The sequence below is a fragment of the Cyclopterus lumpus genome, chromosome 13 (assembly GCF_009769545.1).
Source record: "Cyclopterus lumpus isolate fCycLum1 chromosome 13, fCycLum1.pri, whole genome shotgun sequence".
NCBI lineage: Eukaryota > Metazoa > Chordata > Actinopteri > Perciformes > Cyclopteridae > Cyclopterus > Cyclopterus lumpus.
Genome location: NC_046978.1, coordinates 5,353,172 through 5,372,014, shown reverse-complemented (window position 1 = coordinate 5,372,014; position 18,843 = coordinate 5,353,172). Strand labels below are relative to the sequence as shown.

Genomic DNA, 18,843 nt, shown 5'->3' with positions numbered 1-18,843 from the left:
TATGACTCCTCCTTAGACGTAGTCTGCATCTTTTGAAGTTTGAAGGCTACTTAGCCAAAGTGTGTAACAGCTATGTAAGTTTTAAAATCTCAAATGTAATACCTTTCTGGATGATTATAACTGACTCTATGGCAGATTAAACCATATACTGCCATCAATGTATGTTTGGTCAATCTGCTTGTAGATTAGTGCAGTCACGGCTGTTTGTTTTATTCTCACCTAATTAATGTTTTTTATTACACAGTTCTGTGGCATAAACCTTTTTATATGAAACTCTTGTATGAATTAAATGTTGACCAAATATTTAGAACTGTATTTAGGTTTTGTAAGGCAGAATACTAACTTTGGGCTACATGGTGGTGTAGTGGCTTTCCCTGTCGCCTCACAGCACGAGGGGCCCGGGTTGGCCTTCTGTGTGGAGTTTGCACTCTTCTCCCCGTGGGTTTCCTCCGGGTTCTCCGGCTTCCTTCCACAGTCCAAAGACATGCAGCTTAGGTTAATTGATGACTCTAAGTTGTCCCTAGGTGTGATTGTGAATGGCTATCTACCTCTTTATGTACCCTGTGATAAACTGTCGACCTGTCCAGGGTGTAGTCCGCCATCGCCCAATGTCAGCTGGTATCGGCTCCAGCGCCCCCACGACCCTAAATAGGATAAGCGGTTTGGTTAATGGAAAAATTATACAAACTTTTCCTTTTAAATTAAATTGTCAACAAGCAACATTTCCATCAAGGCAAACAAATCACAGGCGCTTATTTACGAGTATGCGTTGTTCAACATGGTGAAACAATGTCAAAATATCCTCGAAAGTCTTTTAACCAGATCCTTTAATTTCCTGCTCACCTCTTTATTGTTTCTCCTCATAATCAGGAAAAGCTCCATGACCGGGAATGTGAGCTGCATTATATAAAAAGCACAACACATACACACACATACATAGTGGGAGACAGATGTTCCTGTGCCTTCCTCATTCCTGTCATACCACAGTCCTCTCTTTCATCCTACAATCCTCTACCTTCCTCTCAGCCAGTCGTATCCAAAGATCCAAAAGATGGCGGAGATAATGAGAAACTGGGAACCGTCCTTCTCCCTCTCTGTGTTCGTCTTTCCTGTCCTCTCCTTTCCTCTGCCCTCCAGCACTGCTCTTACATCTTGTTTGCATTATCTGTCGTTTCCACCTGAGCTCCTGTCAGCCTTTACATTGGATCTAAAGCCGTTCACTAGGCGAGCAGCTTAGCTCTGCCCAAACACAGGCGTCCTGCAGCAGCCTGACTGGACTTATCAGGACCTGCTGCTAATCAGAGAGGATTACTGAGCACAACTGTACCTTCTGAAACAGTCCTTGGAAATAGTGACAAGATATGATGTCCCACGAGCACCGACAGTATGACCTTTACTGAGGTTTGTTTAAATCACATGTCGCTTGTGTTAATGTGCAGGGGCAGATCTTCAGTTATTAAAGTATGATTCCCGTTTTACAACTTATTTCCACAGTTTTGCTCATTTTTAATGGTTATGATAAAATGTTACTAAACAAAGTAATTGCTAGATCTGAGAACACGCAAGAAACACAAGTTGTTCAGATTGTAAACAAACAGATTATTGAAGCCCTTTTGGAAATCAACCACAAGTGAGTGCACTTGAAATGTTGGTAATAATCCCTCATTGCACACAACAACTGTGTACACAAAGCGACAATAAGTGGGTTGAACCAGGATGTCGGTCAATAATATCTTGTTGTCTCCCATAAAACTTTGGCTAATGTGGGGCCCACTTCAAGTGGTGTGTGAGCACTGTTTATTTTTGTTTTATTTGCATGTATTCTCAGTTCCCAGTTTGTTAGGTACACTATTAGCTCAAATAAATGCAGTATAGTACAACAGTACCGCAATAAAACTAATGTTCAGTTTTTGTGAGTTGTTGATTCAACTTTATCATCATTTTAGAGGATGTTGTTTTGGATGCTGTCAAACTGATCAATTATAATCTAACTTCATTGATATAAATGTGATGGACAGAACATATTAGCGTATACAGTATATTACCGTTGTGATACTTGTCTTGAGGAGAGAAACTGTCAAAATCAGCAAGAGGAAATTATTTCATGTTGTAAATCCATGAGCAAATCACAACTTGCATGTGGAAAAATGGTTAAACGGGCCCCTGAAGGTTTGTTTTAAACCTTCCTGATCTCTAGTATTTCTTGCTCCGTCTGACTCCTTTTCAGCAATGTCCCCACGTTTCCAGATCTCAGCATTTAAAGACCATGTAGAGTTATTATTAGAGTTTTTGCTACGGCGGAGAACGGTTGATAAGTGGAAAAGCATAAATGATGGTGGTTTGGGTTAGAATAGTGTGTTTATTAAACATTTAAGTAGGCTATGATACATATGCAATGCAACATACATTATTTAATCTAACCTACATAAGTTAACTTTGAGTAAGTTAACTAACGAATGTAACTTTAAATAATTCATCATTGAAACAACTACCGGTCACCCAGAAGAAAGTCATGTATCCCATCCATCCATCCAACCCCAGCTCCTCCATTCATAGAGTATCACGCTTTCTACAGCATCACCTGACTTCCTCCTTTACTCCTGCCTAACTGCAGCCACATAGAGTGTCATAGTTTGACACATATGACCACTGACCAAGTATTTGACAACTTAGGAGTGAAAACGGACTGCGTGCACAAGATAAAATCAATGCTCTGCTAGTGGTCAAAAACCTCCAACTTTGACCTTTTCTAATAAACCAGAATTATCTTCAGAAAACAGCAGTTTGATTGTCTCTCTGTTCTTCCTTCTGGTCGCTTATTTCTAGGGTCATTTTGAGTGCAGGTTTGCGGCTGTGTTGACCCGTGTGATTCAACTGTATTGATGGAGCACCAACAGCCACAACATTGCCACCCTTGCTGGAGAGAAAGTGAAATTCAATAGAAGAATCATAATCGAGACCAACTTTTCTATAAAGATTCAAGACACATGTTCGGACTTTGTGTTTTTATCCAGTTCCATTTGAACATATTACAACAGCAACAGAGAATTACTCACATAAATAAAATATAAGGGAGACACAAACACCATCCAGCTGATCTATTGGCTTCCATAGATATACTGTATTGATTTGTCGGTTCTGGTGATGTGGAATAGCAAGTCAAAAGGAAGTGTTTAGGCTCCTGCAGTGTTTTTCTCAGTCACTGTAAAGGGCAGGCACTTCACAGCTAGCAGCAGGCCACCGGAGGCCAGAGAAAGTGATTTAAGTGATTTAAGTGTTATGCTACCTGCAGATACAATCCCTACCCGCTGCTTATATTGTCTCTGCTTTTCAGTAAAGTGTCATTTCAACAGTACTTCTTGTTGCTGCTGGTTTTTGCCATCTAATATTTGAGCTTTTTGCCGTCTAATATTTGAGCTTTTTGCTGTTCCCTCTCTACTGGTGCTCACTTGTTGTTGTGCCATCACATTAGAGAGGAAAATACACTCTGTTTTACACTCTCCCCGCTGTGTCAGCTGATAATGTGTTAATTTTTTTCTTCTTCTATCCTCACGTCTGCTGTTGTCTGGCAGAGACATTATGGTGACGATGAAATTAGCTCTTTGACATGCCAGAGTCAGATAAATAATGAAAAACCCACGAAGCACTGCAGGAGCATAATGAGCGATTGGAAAACTCAACCCTCAATTTGACTGCAGGCAGAGGGCCAGTGGAGGAACGGGACAACGGCTGAGCTAACACAGCGCTCAGCGTCGGATCTGTTCCCAATCCTCTCTTACTCTCTTAAACACACACACTCATGCACAAAAATGTTTTGTGCACACGGACAAACACATTCACTGCAGCCAGTATGTGACACTGTTTTCATTCCTTTGTGTCCAACTAAAGGTGATCTCATCTCCCCATCAGGCAGTTTGCTATGTGTGTGCGCTACCTCTCTTCCTCTTTGACTCTGTTTGCCTCTGTCACACACACACAGACACACACACACACACACACACATACACATACATTATCAGTGCTTTGTGTGTGTTAATACCCTGCCACAGGAGATAATAACTAAGTTGCGGAGAACAGCGCCTCTGGGAAATCCCCTCCGGGAGTCAGGAGCACCAGTGCTCGTTGGCCCTATCTCATGTTCAGGCTGCCCTCTTTCTTCTTTGCAGACCCGTACCCCTTTTCTTTGGTCCTATAGTCTGCTCCTCGTCTGCATCAGTATTCATACTGAGACTACTTTTCAGTTCCCTTCATGTATCCTTACTGTCTGGTCAAGCACCTTAATGCCGATGTATGAACCTGGACTCACCTGGACCAAATGCCAGCTTCACATTATTATGTAAATGGGAACATAGACTGGAATGACATAGATTGTCATGTGATTACTTGCTTAAAAGAGCTGTGAATGCCAAGTGGCAACTTTATAGCTGCACTATATGTAATGTTTGAGGGGGTACAAACCCACAGAGAATTACCAACCCACTCTGCATTTCCCCTCGGCTCCTTTTAGCATCTCATTATTGTTTTAGTTTTTTACGACAAACAACTAAACCTTAAACTGTTCTGGTCTAAACAGGCTCATCAGTGTGGTTTCCTGCAGCAGGAATCTGTTTTCAGCAAAAACTCTAAATTCCATAAAAAGTTTGCTCTATATAGCTGATATAGAGCATACTCACATTTAGCAAAGGAAAGCCAGATATTTCTTTCAAGAGTTGAGCTAAAAGGAGAGTGTATAAAGGACTTATATTGGCCAGGTGGCAAGAAACTTTACACCCAATGAATGTTGCTTGATGTTCAACAACGTAATGTCAGCGGTGTGCTTATTGCTTGATCCACTACAAGTTTGAGCATTTCTCCTCTCAGAACATCAACTAATGTGTTGTCTAAATCTTTCCTTCCCCACTCCCTCAGGTCAGTTGATTGAGCGGATCCTCCTCTCCTCCATGTTGAACCCTGGTGAACAGTGGCAGACGTACCGTCACCACGGACAGCCTCTCAGTCTGGATTACTGGCTTCGCTTCCGCTGTGATTCAAATTACTACGGCCCTTTCTGCAACAAGTTCTGCAGGGCCCGTGATGACTTCTTCGGTCACTTCAACTGTGACCCCAGCGGCTCCAAGGTCTGCATGGAGGGCTGGACGGGGCCAGAGTGCAAAGAAGGTAAGATAGGACATTTAAATTGAAATGCCCAGATTAAATACATTATAGTTGCTGAGCTTTAAATGTGCTGGTAGAGAGATTGTGTTTCCTTTGGACAGAGCCAAGCTAGCTGTTTCCCCTGTTTTCTGTCCTTATGCTAAGCTCAGATAACCAGCTGCTGGCAGTAGCGTTGTCTTTACTGTAGTCTGCATCATCATTATTATTGCATGGTAGTGCACTTGGTTAATGAGTTATCTGACCATAATAAATGGCTTAATATGTGTAACAGACAACAATCAAGCCTTTATGTCTGATAGTGAAAAGCAATGTGTTCCACAAACAATAATGTCTGAGTTAATTTACATGACAAAGCTTCACATGGTATACATGAGTTTCATTTAAAATGGTACGTATGCTGTACATGTTTGGGGAAATGTTTGTTGCTTGAAAATATTCAGCTAATATTTTCCTCAGGATGACTTGAGGCCACTGGTGAGAAAAAACTGAAAATGTTTTTGCTTTCCATTTATTTTCCTACTATCCCTTGAGGGGGTTTCCTCTGTAGTGATCCTCCCCAAGGTTTGTTATAAGGTTTTTCCATGAGGGGGTCCTTGTTGTCCTTTTAGATTCTGACCTCTGAATCCTTTAAAAACTGTTATTGTGAGTTCTGTCAAAATAAACGTGACCGATGAACCGGTGTCATGAGCTTTAATTACTAGATGTGTTGTTTTGGAGTCTCTCATACACATGCATGTACAGTACTAGAATCAACATGGAGATCTCAAACTGCCCATTGACCAAGAAAGGATCGGCCTCATGAGTGTCCTTAATTTCCAAAACTCTTTTGGCCACTTAAAACTCTGCTGCACATCAGTAGATACGCGTCAGTTAGCTTCAGTGTGTGTATAGGGGGATTATTCTCTCGTCTGTGACTCATCAGCTGGATGACCTCGCTACGTGACCTCGGAGTGCTGCCTTCGTGTTGCGATGGTAAAAGTGAACGAAGGAAACCAGAGTGGAAACCATTGGAACCCAGAAGGACACGCAGCTAGTTTACGGACATCCTGCGGCCTTGCCCATCCCGCCGCTGTCTCACTAAATGTGACTTCCTCCTCAGCAGGTCGCTGATTGGGCTGCAGAGAAGCAGGAAGTCTGGAAAAATTAGCCACGGTACCTCTGTTACCACCTGCAGGTTACTGGCCATGACAAGGTCAAGGGAGTTTCTTTTTTTCTTGGGCTCTCCATCTGGAAATTGGAATAGCTGAACTGTAGAAGTGAATAATCTCACAGTCAAATATTGAGGTGATGTAGGTACTGTCAACCTATCTGGCAGCGATCCAGATGTATTCAGTATAGATTGCAGATGTTAATGCTCACTGACTCAACTGAACGTCACTTCTGTTCATATTAACTGTTTCTCTAGTCTCTAATGATTCACGTTGTCTGTGTTTTGTTTACAGCGGTGTGCAGGCAGGGGTGTCATCAGGCCCACGGCTCCTGCACGGCACCTGGAGAATGCAAGTAAGTCCAAGGAACACTTAATGAAATATAATTATTTTAACTGTAGGCACCAGCCTAGCAGACACCAAGGCTGAATGATATGTCATTTCAAAATCAATGCCATGATGGACAAAGTAACATTAGGCAGATCCAATCACTACCATATGACACAAGAATGTAGCTAAATTAAACTATTCACTACAGTGGAGAATAATATTTTAAACTAAATACCTTGATATGAAGCCTGTAATCTTTCTCTCCTCCTCCAGTCATTCACAGATGCCACTTTCTTTCTGGTGCACAGCCACGATGCAATATTCAAATCAAGTTGTTTTTCAACCTTAGTCCGGATTAAAGTTTGAATTCCATGTGCCATGCATGGTGCAGCCGTAGGCCGGTGCTAGAGTGCACCGATGGACTATTTCCACTCTGAAATCTCAAGTGCTATAAGTGGACATTCCCAAAGCATGCGCATAAAATGACCAACGGAACTGGTTCAGATCAGTTACTATCGAGCCTATGAAGGTGAGACGAGCAAACATTTCTTTGCCCTTCCTCTTCAGGTGTCATTATGGCTGGAAGGGCCCTCTGTGTGACCAGTGTGTAACGTTCCCCGGCTGCGTGTATGGAAGCTGCGGCGAGCCCTGGCAGTGTGTGTGCGACGTCAACTGGGGAGGACTGCTGTGTGACAAAGGTCAGATATTAGTCATAAATTGAACGTTTTGAAGTAAGAATGAAGGAATGCCCAGATGTATTAATATGTTTTCCTTCTTCTGATCAACAGACAAAAATGTGTTTTTCCTGTTAGGAAACAGTAGATCCAATAATACAATATGTGATGAAAAACAGAAAGATATGTATCCCAAGAATAATGAAAGAACCCAGCTGACAAGCCGACTACACTCACTACCTGTGTTGCTCCTAATCTTTAGCATTAGCATGTTAGCATTTAATAGAAACACTCAATAACAGAACTGTGTCATCAACATAAAGATGAAAGAGGTTTGCCTACAAGTGTGTGTGGGGTGTGTGTGTGTGTGTGTGTGTGTGTGTGTGTGTGTGTTTGTGTGCGTGCATGCGTGTGGGAGACAAACAACATTGCGTGCGCAGTATATTAGTTTGTTAGGCGTGGTTCTTCACACACCATCCAGTGCATGGCATACTGATCATGAGATAAGACACAGCTCCTTCAGGGCTTCACCCTCCATACTTTGACTTTTCCCACACACACTGGAGCAAAGTTCCTCCATTATTATCCCAGAATTTACCAGTACACCTCCCACCTCTGTACCAGTGTGGGAGCTGGGATCCGGGAGCCCACGGGACGGAGTATTGTGCAGAGGAAAGGTGATAGCCTTGGGTCAGGTAATAGTGAGCGGGGATAGGCTCTTAGGTGGGGTCCTAAGCTATTCCTGTGTTTTCTGAAAGACTCTTTAAAGAGCTGTTAAGAGACAAACCGACGGTGGGCACAGAGGAGATCAGCTTTAATCAGCCTTAACACAGGCCCTGCAGCTACTGACCTGCACAGTCAGCACACAGAGCCTTGGACCTAGTCTTCAGTGTGTGTGTGTGTGTGTGTGTGTGTGTGTGTGTGTGTGTGCAGGTTCACTTCAGTTTGACAAAGTCAAACTGAAGTGAACCTGCATCCATCTTATCCTTATTCTTGTATCTTGTATACCTTTTGAGCTGTGAACTGAACTGAAATATAAATATATATTATAAATATACCAGTAGTTTAATCATAATTTTGTATGACTTCAGATCTAAACTACTGTGGCACCCACCAGCCCTGTAAGAACGGCGGGACCTGCACCAACACAGAGCCAAATGAGTACCACTGTGAGTGCCGGGAAGGTTTCAGAGGACGTAACTGTGATATCGGTGAGTTTGGTTTCCAAAGAAATATTATATATATATATATATATATATATATATATATATATATATATATATATAAATACGAGATGTGGATACAGCAGATAAGAAATGTGGAATGAAACCTGGTTGTTTGTTTTAATGAAGGAGATGATGACAACAAGAGAGATAACATTATGTGGCTCAGGAAGCAACAGTGAAGGTCAAATTGAGCCTTAAGTTTATAAAAATAACAAATGCATCAATATAAACAACAAAGAAACTAACGCAAAAACAACTATATATATAACACATAGCCATAAATATCAAATATATACCTGAATACTGCATATTCATTTTTTGCTGACTTCATACCATATACCACGTATTGTGTTATATACATTTATATATTTTAAAGTTTAATCAAATCTTTTTTTTCTCAAAACACTCACGTTGAGAGAAAGAAAGGAAAGTTGAAACATCCCCTTTAGTGGAGTTTGTCTTCATTTTGAGACAAAGCATCCTTTTTGTCTGCCACTATAATATTATCTTTAAGTATCTGTGGGGTGTCACACACTGCAGGTCTCTGAAATCCATCTATGTATCACATCTATATGACATTTCGAGCAGAATTGCTCTTAATCAGACGAAAACTGACCATCTTAGATATACTCATGATATCTACGTTATGATGCAATCATGTGACCCGAGTGTCTGACGTGACATAGAAAAAGGTTTACATTTCATAGTAGAAACAGACCTCAATACACATCCACACATATGTATATGTATCACACCTGTGTTTATGTATAGACACATACATGGTGTACATAGCTCTTTATTGATAAAGTACCAAGTTCAGTAGTGTAAGGTGACACTCAATAAACCTCCACGGAGAAAAGATATATCATGAGGAATTTAAATTACATCCTCATGTGTCGTTGTCATCATCTTCTCGTCTCGTCAGTGGAGCATGCGTGTTTGTCGTCACCGTGTATGAACGGAGCCACCTGTGTGGAAGACCCAACGGGCTTCAGCTGTACTTGTACCGACGGCTGGACCGGACCCACCTGCGTTGATGGTGATTGCCAATGCTACACACACAGACACACACACACACACACACACACACACACATACACACACACACGGTGCTCACACACAACGCAGGGCAGTGTGAGACGGTCTGTGATTGGTAGTTATTGGATAAAAGCCAGTCAGTTACTCTAATCAATCAAACAGAGGAAGCTGAATTAGCCTGAACACAAGCGGCAATCAGTGGTCTGTCTCGCCCTGTTTCTGGCTTTGTTTCTGGCTTTGTGTGTGTCTGTGTGTGTGCCTGTGTGTGTCTGTGTGTGTTACTGCCAAGAAAAGGTGAGGTGGAGGGTCTTTGATCAACTCTATTGATTAACTGTAAACTGTAGAGGGGAACCTGTGTGTTAATGGTATTTTCTTAATGGCAGTGAATCAAGTGCTCATTGTCTAATTCCTCGTTCAGTTGCATCAAAGTACATCCAGACTTTGATCCAGATGAGTTGGATTAGTTCACAAATGTCAGCAGAGTGCACCACAAGCACCAGGTCAGACAGGTGTGGCTGTAGCTCTATTTTAAGAGGGGATTCTCATGTCCACATATTAATATGTTAAACGAGAAACACACTAAAGCCCAAATTGCTCCTGATGCAATGAGAAACAATGGAGAAATTCCTCGATCTGAAACACAAAGCAGATCCTGATAACAGGGAGGCTACTGGCCACAAGAGGAGATCAGAAGTACAAAGGTTGAGACGAGTGTGCATCAATCACTGGTCTTCTTCCATGTGGAGTCGAAACAGACAAGTGAATATCAGCAGACTTTAATCCCACATGTGAGGATTTGTGTGGCGACATCCTGTTCCCTCGTAATGTGAGTTCAGGGGGGGGGGGACGTTGTTTTGGGATCCAAATGAATGTAATGTTATCAGATTGTGTTTGCTTAGTGAAGAAAGTGAGACCAGAGCCAAACATTAAGACAATACACACTTGGGTTTGGAACAGGAATGATATGTTGTTGTTGTTGTTGGCCTCTATCCTCATCAGTTGTGGTGACAGTATTTTGCTGTACAGTTGCCTGATGTTTCTCCTAAAAATATCTAATGCTCAACTGTCTAACTTTGGTCATGACAAAGACTGCTACCAGTAACACTAGCTGCCCACAAAAGATAATTCTCAGCCATAACAATGACATTATGGCATGCGATGTGGTCGCAGACATTTTTAATTGAACCGCTGTTATGCAGAGCATGTATATCTTCAGAGGGCAATTAAAATTGTCTTCTGCATCACAGAACTCACAAAGATTCACTGGTGGATATTTTCTAACCAGTGTTTATTTACATGCACTTCAGTGACTGTCAGTTGTATGCACTAACCTAAATTCTTAAGTCATAATAACAATAACAATAACTTACCGTACATGGTTTCTGTGATCAATGTAAAAGATCGGAGGAACTTAAGACTAAAGAAACATGGTCTCTTGGCCATTAAGTTTCATAAGAGGGCAGGACGAAGACTTGAGACAGAAAATAGAGCAGACGTGTGGCGGCATGAAACAATTAATCATTAAACATTGAGGTGCATCCTTGTAGTCAACAATATTGAATTCAAGTTTGACTAAATAATGATACAAATTAAAGCAACAAAGGCTGAGATATGGTGACTTTTATTGGCAAGTCAAGCTCAGAAACACCAGATCATACATTTCCCATGATCCCAATATCATAATCCTAGCTATTTTAGGTGTTATTGTCAGGGTTCCATGTCCACAGAAGACATTAAACAGCTTGTTTGACAGGCTGAGTATTAATCTTAATTACAAACAGTGGATTGTCACTGTAAACTAACACTAAGTATAGCCTCTGGAAGTCTAAATAAGTCGGCTTGTAAACATCTTCAGTTCGAAGAATATTTTAAAGACATGCATTGAGTCACACCATGTATGATCTCCCACTTCCATGTCTTCAAGCGTGGATAAAGGTCAAACATTTGACCTTTATTCACACAGTTTAGTAACAACTGAGCTGTCACAACCGTCAGTCATAGACTCGATCCTGTGGTCTGTCTTTGTGTGTGTGTGTGTGTGTGTGTGTGTGTGTGTGTGTGTGTGTGTGTGTGTGTGTGTGTGTGTGTGTGTGTGTGGCTACAGGTGTGATTGGATCATACAGGTTACGGTCTGTCAGAGAGCTGCGTGTGAAACAAGCAGTGTTCCACGTCTTTGGCTTTCACCTCGATCTGGATAAATAGCGCTGGCATGCAAACACTTTTATTTCTGAGACAGAGAGCGTAAAAGAGAGAGGGACAAACTGAGGAATAAAGGACTAGTTTATTTTTGCTCTTGTTATTTGTAGTTGGCTTGATTAACAGTCCCAGAGGCAGTCTATCTCTGTCTCTGTGTGTGTTGTGGGAGTATCTCTGTGGAATACACAGTGAAAGGATTGTCAGGCTTGCAGAGAATGACAACCATAACCACAACACAGCTCTACTTACAGATATATATATATATATATATATATATATATATATATATATATATATACAATATTAATTAAAGGCTTCTTTGTTTGTAATGAATTCTTCATCTAGTTTTGGTAGCTTGGCTGGCTTATTATTGCAGTCAAGGTCAGGGGAGTTCTTTCTGCAGGGTTATGTATATCACAAAAAGTTACGAGACAGAGAGCTCTTGACTAAAAGATGAATAACACAGAGTCTTGCATGGGAAAAATGATGATGGCACACATGCACAAATATGCTATGTGTAATAGGAAGTCATGCATAGTTAACCCCTCATATGAGAGCTTCTCTCTCTGTTTGTGCTCCTCACATTTCTTTATCTGTTTTTAATTTCTTCACACAGGAGTGGAATCACCCGATTGTTCTATTTCTACTCCCCCCCCCCCTTCCTTTATTTAAATTCCCTCTTTCCTACCTCCTCTCTGAGGTAACAGCCATGTCCATGCAGTAGATGATTTTTTTTTTTATCACTGTTTGCACAGAAACCAGAGCAGCAGAAAAGAGAATGAAAACATGGGCCGCTAAATCGTCCGCATACCAATGGCATCGCCTCAGTGACACACAAAATGAAATGTCTCTTTGATATACACACACACACACACATTCCCATTACACACTCCAGTTCTTCATGTGCCATATCTCCTCTTACCAGCGGTGAGGCAGTGTGATCGGAGCCCCTGTGGCCGTGGAGCAACATGTCAGGAGGCTCCTGGAGGTTACCGGTGCCTCTGCCCGCCTGGATGGACCGGCAGGACGTGCCAGCTGGGTCAGTGTCTACACTTCAAAAGACTAAATCAAGACTAAAAGTAGGGCAAGGCAATAATTCAGTATCATCGTTTAGTCAACCCAAACAACATCCTGGTGATAATATTATCTTATGACATCATTTTACAAACTTCTCTTTATTATTAGCTATTATTAGCTACACAAGGTCCATTCAGTAGCTGTCATGAAAATGTAATGTGTCGTGCACTTGAAGAACTTCTGGTCCCTGTTGGATTGAAAGTTTCTTGCTGAAATGATCTCACCATACGGTCCATTTAGCAGCCGTTCAGGAGCTTTCAATAGTAAAATACAAACTAGTTATTGAGGGTTTTGTTTGAAAAGGTTTAGCCTGATGCACACTGGTGGAACACAGTACACTGGTTTGACAGCGGTTCATTTATTTTGTTTCTTTACAATTTGCATTTCCTTATAGTTATATAACGTTGGACAATTGTGATATTGATTTCAAGCATTTTTCACAGCCTTAAGTAACAACTGAGATGGAAGATGCCAGAACTATGTATTGTACAATTAATCACTAAAATATTACATTTTAACCTACTCAAAGATTGGTGCAAAGGGATCAATTCTGAGTGTTATGCATACTTGGGTTTTTTGTAACAGTGATCATTTTTCATCATTAGAGTATGCCACTACAGTTGTTTGTACAAAGTTCTATTAATGAGATAATCTAATATTTATCATCCTCAAAGGAATCTATTCATTGGAATTTCAACACTAATCTTCTAAAAGGTAAAATCAATCTTAGCTGTAATTCACAGCTGGTTTCAAAAGCTGTGTTTCAATGAGCAATAGGTGATTATGTGTTCCATTTGAAGTGTAATATGCATTTAAAGCACAAATTAAAGAGGCAGAAACGGCATGTTAATTCTCGTGGCCAATCGGTATTCTCGTTAAAATACAATGTCAGGTTGCTTTGGGCTGCGTTCACTCATATTGACAAGTATACTCCCACAGGGTTACACACACACACACACACACACACACACACACACACAGAGGATACACTACATACACACTCTAAATAGAGTCCTGCGGGTTATGACTTAAAAGTGAGACATATTTCAGGATGACAGCCTCTCCTGCTCCGCTGTGTTACAGTGATATGTCACTCTGACACTTGATAATCCCAAATACTTCCACATCGCAGGTCAGTAGATCACAGTCACACACACACACACACACACACACACACACACACAGTGTTCAAACACAAGTGATAAAACTCTTTATAGCCTGAGCCGATAGGCAGGGCACCAGTACTGCCTCAAATGGGGAAAGGCAACTATACTTTCTATCAGTTCCACTCGTTTATTAGCTGACTTCTGTACTCACATTTTCTCCACAGGCTTTTTCCATAGATAAAATACACACGCCCAAACACACACATATACTCCACCGGTGCTAAATCCTAATAGGCTTCTCACTGACTTTAGCAGGTTTAGATTACCTAACGAACTGACTACTTCCTCTTTATTCTTTCAGTGTGTCTTTCTAATCCTCCTCTTGCTATCAGAGCCAAGCCCTCAGGGGGTTCCTATCTTTTTACACTCCCAGTGCGACAGAGTGGGAGGCACAAATGAACTGAACAGAAGCCGTGATACAGCAGGGGGGTCTGTGCAGGGAAGATGTAGAACGATGCTGCAAGGCATTACTTTGGATGTACTGTGCATTTGTAAACACAATATTTGATAAAGGCGAGCATTCTGTCTCCAAGTGCGAGTGAGCGTCCTGCTGGCGTCTGCCCAGCGATTTCCCCACTGCACGGTTCAAATCAAGCATCCACTTCAAAATTGAATTAAACAGGTGGCTGAAGACATGCAGGATTAGATTCAGTCACTTTATGGGATGTTTTATCTCATTTCAGTGAGCGGTTTACAGTAATTTATGTAGTTTGTGAGTTTGAAACAAGATTACAATGCTCAAAAGTGGCATTTTATGGAACTTGTAACTTAATTTCCTGTATAATAACTGCCAAATAATAACCTATAAATAATAATACATATTTTATACTTTGTAATATTACTGTATAGAGAACAGAACAATAATACATTTAACTAAAAAAAGGACATTATCATGTAAAGTAATCCAAATACATCCAATACTAATTTGCGCTCGAAATGTTGCAACATCCATTTAGAATTGAAGAGGAGCTGATTAATTTAGAGACATTAGATGTGATGTCTAAAGTAAAGATGAAATGTTCATCAGATCTTTATTTTTAGAAACTTCTTCTTTCTCCCTTTAGACACCAACGAGTGTGAAATGAGTATATGCGTCCACGCCCGCTCTTGTCGCAACCTGATCGGTGGATACCTGTGTGACTGCCTTCCTGGATGGACGGGGCCTAACTGTGACATCAGTGAGTATAAAAGGCAAAGGAAAGGAATAAAAGAAGGAAGGAAGAATTGTCCTGCGGCCCAGACAGTAAAATAAAGACCTTCAGAGGATTGTGTTTAAACAGCCGTTCCCCTGCGGCCCAGAGCCCCTCTAGGCTGGAGATCAGTTTACTCAAAGGCCAGTTCTATCAATCTTTTGTCACAGGGAAACGCGGCAATACACAAATAATGTAACACTCACCAAAAAGAGTGTGTGAAGTTTCTTTTTTAAATTGTATCTACTGCATCTCCTTTGTGATGTCAAAAATACAATCTGACATCCTGGTTGCACAGTGTATTGCAACATCAATAATCACAGTCTGTTCTCTTTTTACTTTGTATACTGTTGTTTACAATAAACACTGACATATCAAATCACCATGTGACAGATTAATATTGTGTTTGTGCTTCATCTGATTTCTAGGGAACAGCAGCTGTCAGGGTTTGTGTTTGAACGGCGGACGTTGTGAGGTGAGGGTCCCGGCTGTGCTGCTGTTCTGTTTAAAGCGCCTGCCCTCTCTGCACATCGCAGCTTCATTGTCTTCCTCTCACTCTATCTTATTCACTGTAGTGACATTGCCACCTTCTTTCTATCGTTTATTATCTTCAATCTTATGCCATAAGATTCTCACACAACTTGAGAAACAGAGTTTTAATCATCGTCTCTCGAGTGCCCCCCCCCACACACACACACACACACACACACACTTTATGTAACTGTTGCTCTCTCTGTTTCAAATATAAATAACACACACTGTGTACTGTCCCATGTAGGACCAGATGTCAGGGTCCAGATGCTTGTGTCCACCTGGTTTCTCTGGGAAATATTGCCAGATTGGTCTGACTCCCTGTGACAGTACCCCCTGTCTGCATGGAGGACAGTGTGTGGAGCAGGATGGAAGGACCGTCATGTGCAACTGTACCACGGGATATTCAGGAGTCTTCTGTGAGGTTGGACAACATTCGTAGATGTTAGCTTAAGCCTCACTTAGTCTGCAGACTGAAACATCATAATTAAAGATATGCGTGCTACGCAGTGGAGAAAGATGTCCAAGTCCCCTTCAATCTGGAAAACATCATAGAGTGTAATCATAAAAAGAAATGTAAAACAGTCAAACACAAATAAAATGATTAATGAAAAATGAAACAACAAAAAATAAATATATAATGTTATTTTGATATTCTTAATTAAATCTTAAAAAACACATAAAGTAGTTCACATTACTGTATATTTGATGTCAAGCTCTTCCAAAAAGACGGACCTATATATATTTAATGGAATATTAATGTCAAAACGTAGAATCCAAAAATTGAGAAAATCCATGATCAATAGTAGGGACTGCGTTTTACAATAATAAAACTAATCTGTTTGCAAACTCTCACACAACTTGTGCAATATAAGCCAAGTCAATTTTTTACAGTTGAATGCTCACTCTTTATCAAAAGAAAACTTTGGTTGAATGTAAATACAGAAGTGTCTGTGTAAGGTTTAGCGGAAATGGTTTCGTGAAAATGCATATAAGCTTAAAAGTAGCGTAGACACCTGAACCCACATATGTAACAGATATAGAGAGAAAATTAATACATTTAATTTGTTAAACATTTAGGCAGATGTCTTAAATCTACTTAAACTGGTTTCCCGGATTTGTAGCCGAACAATAGCTATAGATAATGCTCCAACAAGGGAAATAGATTAAAGATGCCTGTCACTAATTGATTCATCATAGATCTGACAAAATGGATGTAACTGCAACTGTTTTGTTTTTTTTCCATGATTTCAGAAAGTGTTGGATATGTGCAATCCCAACCCTTGCCCCAAGGGGGTGCCCTGTCACATCACAGAGGGCAGATACTTGTGTGCGTGCCCCGAGGGTTACTATGGTAACGAGTGCATGAACCTAAAGAATCCTTGCATTGGTCAACACTGTCCAGGTAAAAAATATATATGGATGGGTGTGTGCCTTTTTAAAAAGTACAAAATCTCGAGGAAGTCTGATCTGACTTCTCTGTCTCTGCCTCCATGTGTGTAGGTGACACAACACAAGGGGGTGTCAGCTTCTACATCATCCTGGTAGGCGTCTTAGCTTTGGTGATGGTTTGTGGCTGTGCGACCTGCGCTTTCTTCCTCTCACACCTCCATCGAAAGCGGAAAAAGCAGCAGGCCGTCCCACAAGAAGAAGGCATCAACAACCAGAGGGAGTTTGTCAACCTCATCAGAAACGTGGACCGTCCTGGGCCCCTCCTGCCTTCTGCCGATCCACTTGCACACCCTCAGGCCCCTCCTTCCTCAGTCTCACGTGGCTACGAGGAGATTGAACTGACACTGCCGCCCTCCCCAGCCCCTTCACACCCGTCTCCGGCACTAAAGCATCCCCACGGCCCCAAACTGGACATTTCAAACCGGGAGAGGGAGAAGTTGAACCGCTTCCACTACACAGACAACCAGGAACTGGAGGCCTGACCCTTGAACTCTTGGGTCTCGGAGGAGCTTTTTTATGTTCTATTTCATTTTGTGTTCTTTGCACTCTCTCGCCAACGGGGACCTGTTTCCAGTTTCTTGCACTGTGTCACTGTTGCAGTTATGAAAATGGGGTGACCTTATGACCTGAGGAGTGAAGGCTGCTAAGTAGAAGGGTCAAAAGTCTAAATGTGTTGTCGTCTTTGACTTTATTAACTAGGAGAGGCAGCTGATGCATGATGTTTGATTGAGAGACTCATCAGACTCTTGATTTATTCTTGAGGCTTAAAGACTTGGAGTGCCTGAGATACTGTCAAGAGGAAATAGAGGACCATCCTTTGTAGAAGCCTCACAACCTATTTCCTAGTCCATGATGCCATTTGATTGGTGTTCAGACCTCCATTTCTGTTTGAGAGACTAAACTCTGACAGACAGAGAGATCCATGAATGGACGCTTATTTAACACTCAGTGTATGTGTGTGTGTGTGTGTGTGTGTCTGTCTGTCTGTGTCTGGTCGTGTGTTAAATGTTTGTGAGTGTGAAAGAGAGAATGTATATTATGAGTATATGTGAGGGAGAAGGACAGTTTACTTTAAGAAGAGAAAACCAAGTTGATATAGATCAACTTGTGTGTGTGTGTGTGTGTGTGTGTGTGTGTGTGTGTGCGTCAACGTGTCAATGTGGGTGCATACTCCTGCTCCAAAGGCTTTTAAGCCTTTGTTTTAAAACTATACACTGTTGCCTGTATTGTCTTTGTAATACTACAGTTTGTTGAAGATGTATGATTGTTTCATACCTGTGTGTAAAGTAGCTTTTGTACATGAATATATTGTACATATTGATGCCCTTTTTGTACTGTGGTTTGGTCTGAAAGTCTCACTGTATTGCTTTGCTCTGTTTGTCCCATTTCACTTTCCATTTGGAGCAACCAGCACATGTGGATTGTAATAAAAGTGCATTTACGAACTCTATTTAATTTTTTGATTGCCTGTAATCAATCATTAGCAGAGTTACAGTTGCTGCTAGTGGGAGGTGTCAGTGTTGCCACACAGAGATTATTGACTATTGTCTGCAAGAGTAAAGTGCATGAAGTGCTTCTCACCCTTTGTGTTCATGTGTGTCCAGCTCTCGGATGCTATGACAAGCTGTCTTGTTCATGATGGAGCACAGCTCACAGCCTCT

The 18,843-nt window shown here is 41.3% G+C and overlaps 1 protein-coding gene across 1 annotated transcript in view; it reads left to right on the top strand.

The window, feature by feature from the left end:
* Positions 1–18,598, top strand: part of LOC117741361 (protein jagged-1) — a 41,073-nt gene extending 22,475 nt beyond the window's left edge. Inside the window, exons 4-14 of the mRNA XM_034548362.1 lie at positions 4,909–5,157; positions 6,597–6,657; positions 7,200–7,330; positions 8,398–8,517; positions 9,458–9,571; positions 12,692–12,805; positions 15,074–15,187; positions 15,628–15,674; positions 15,978–16,154; positions 16,985–17,135; positions 17,234–18,598. Of these exons, the coding sequence (XP_034404253.1) occupies positions 4,909–5,157; positions 6,597–6,657; positions 7,200–7,330; positions 8,398–8,517; positions 9,458–9,571; positions 12,692–12,805; positions 15,074–15,187; positions 15,628–15,674; positions 15,978–16,154; positions 16,985–17,135; positions 17,234–17,664 (1,709 nt within the window). The 3' untranslated portion in view covers positions 17,665–18,598. The remainder of the gene's footprint in view (positions 1–4,908; positions 5,158–6,596; positions 6,658–7,199; positions 7,331–8,397; positions 8,518–9,457; positions 9,572–12,691; positions 12,806–15,073; positions 15,188–15,627; positions 15,675–15,977; positions 16,155–16,984; positions 17,136–17,233) is intronic.
* The last annotated feature ends 245 nt before the right edge of the window (positions 18,599–18,843 follow it).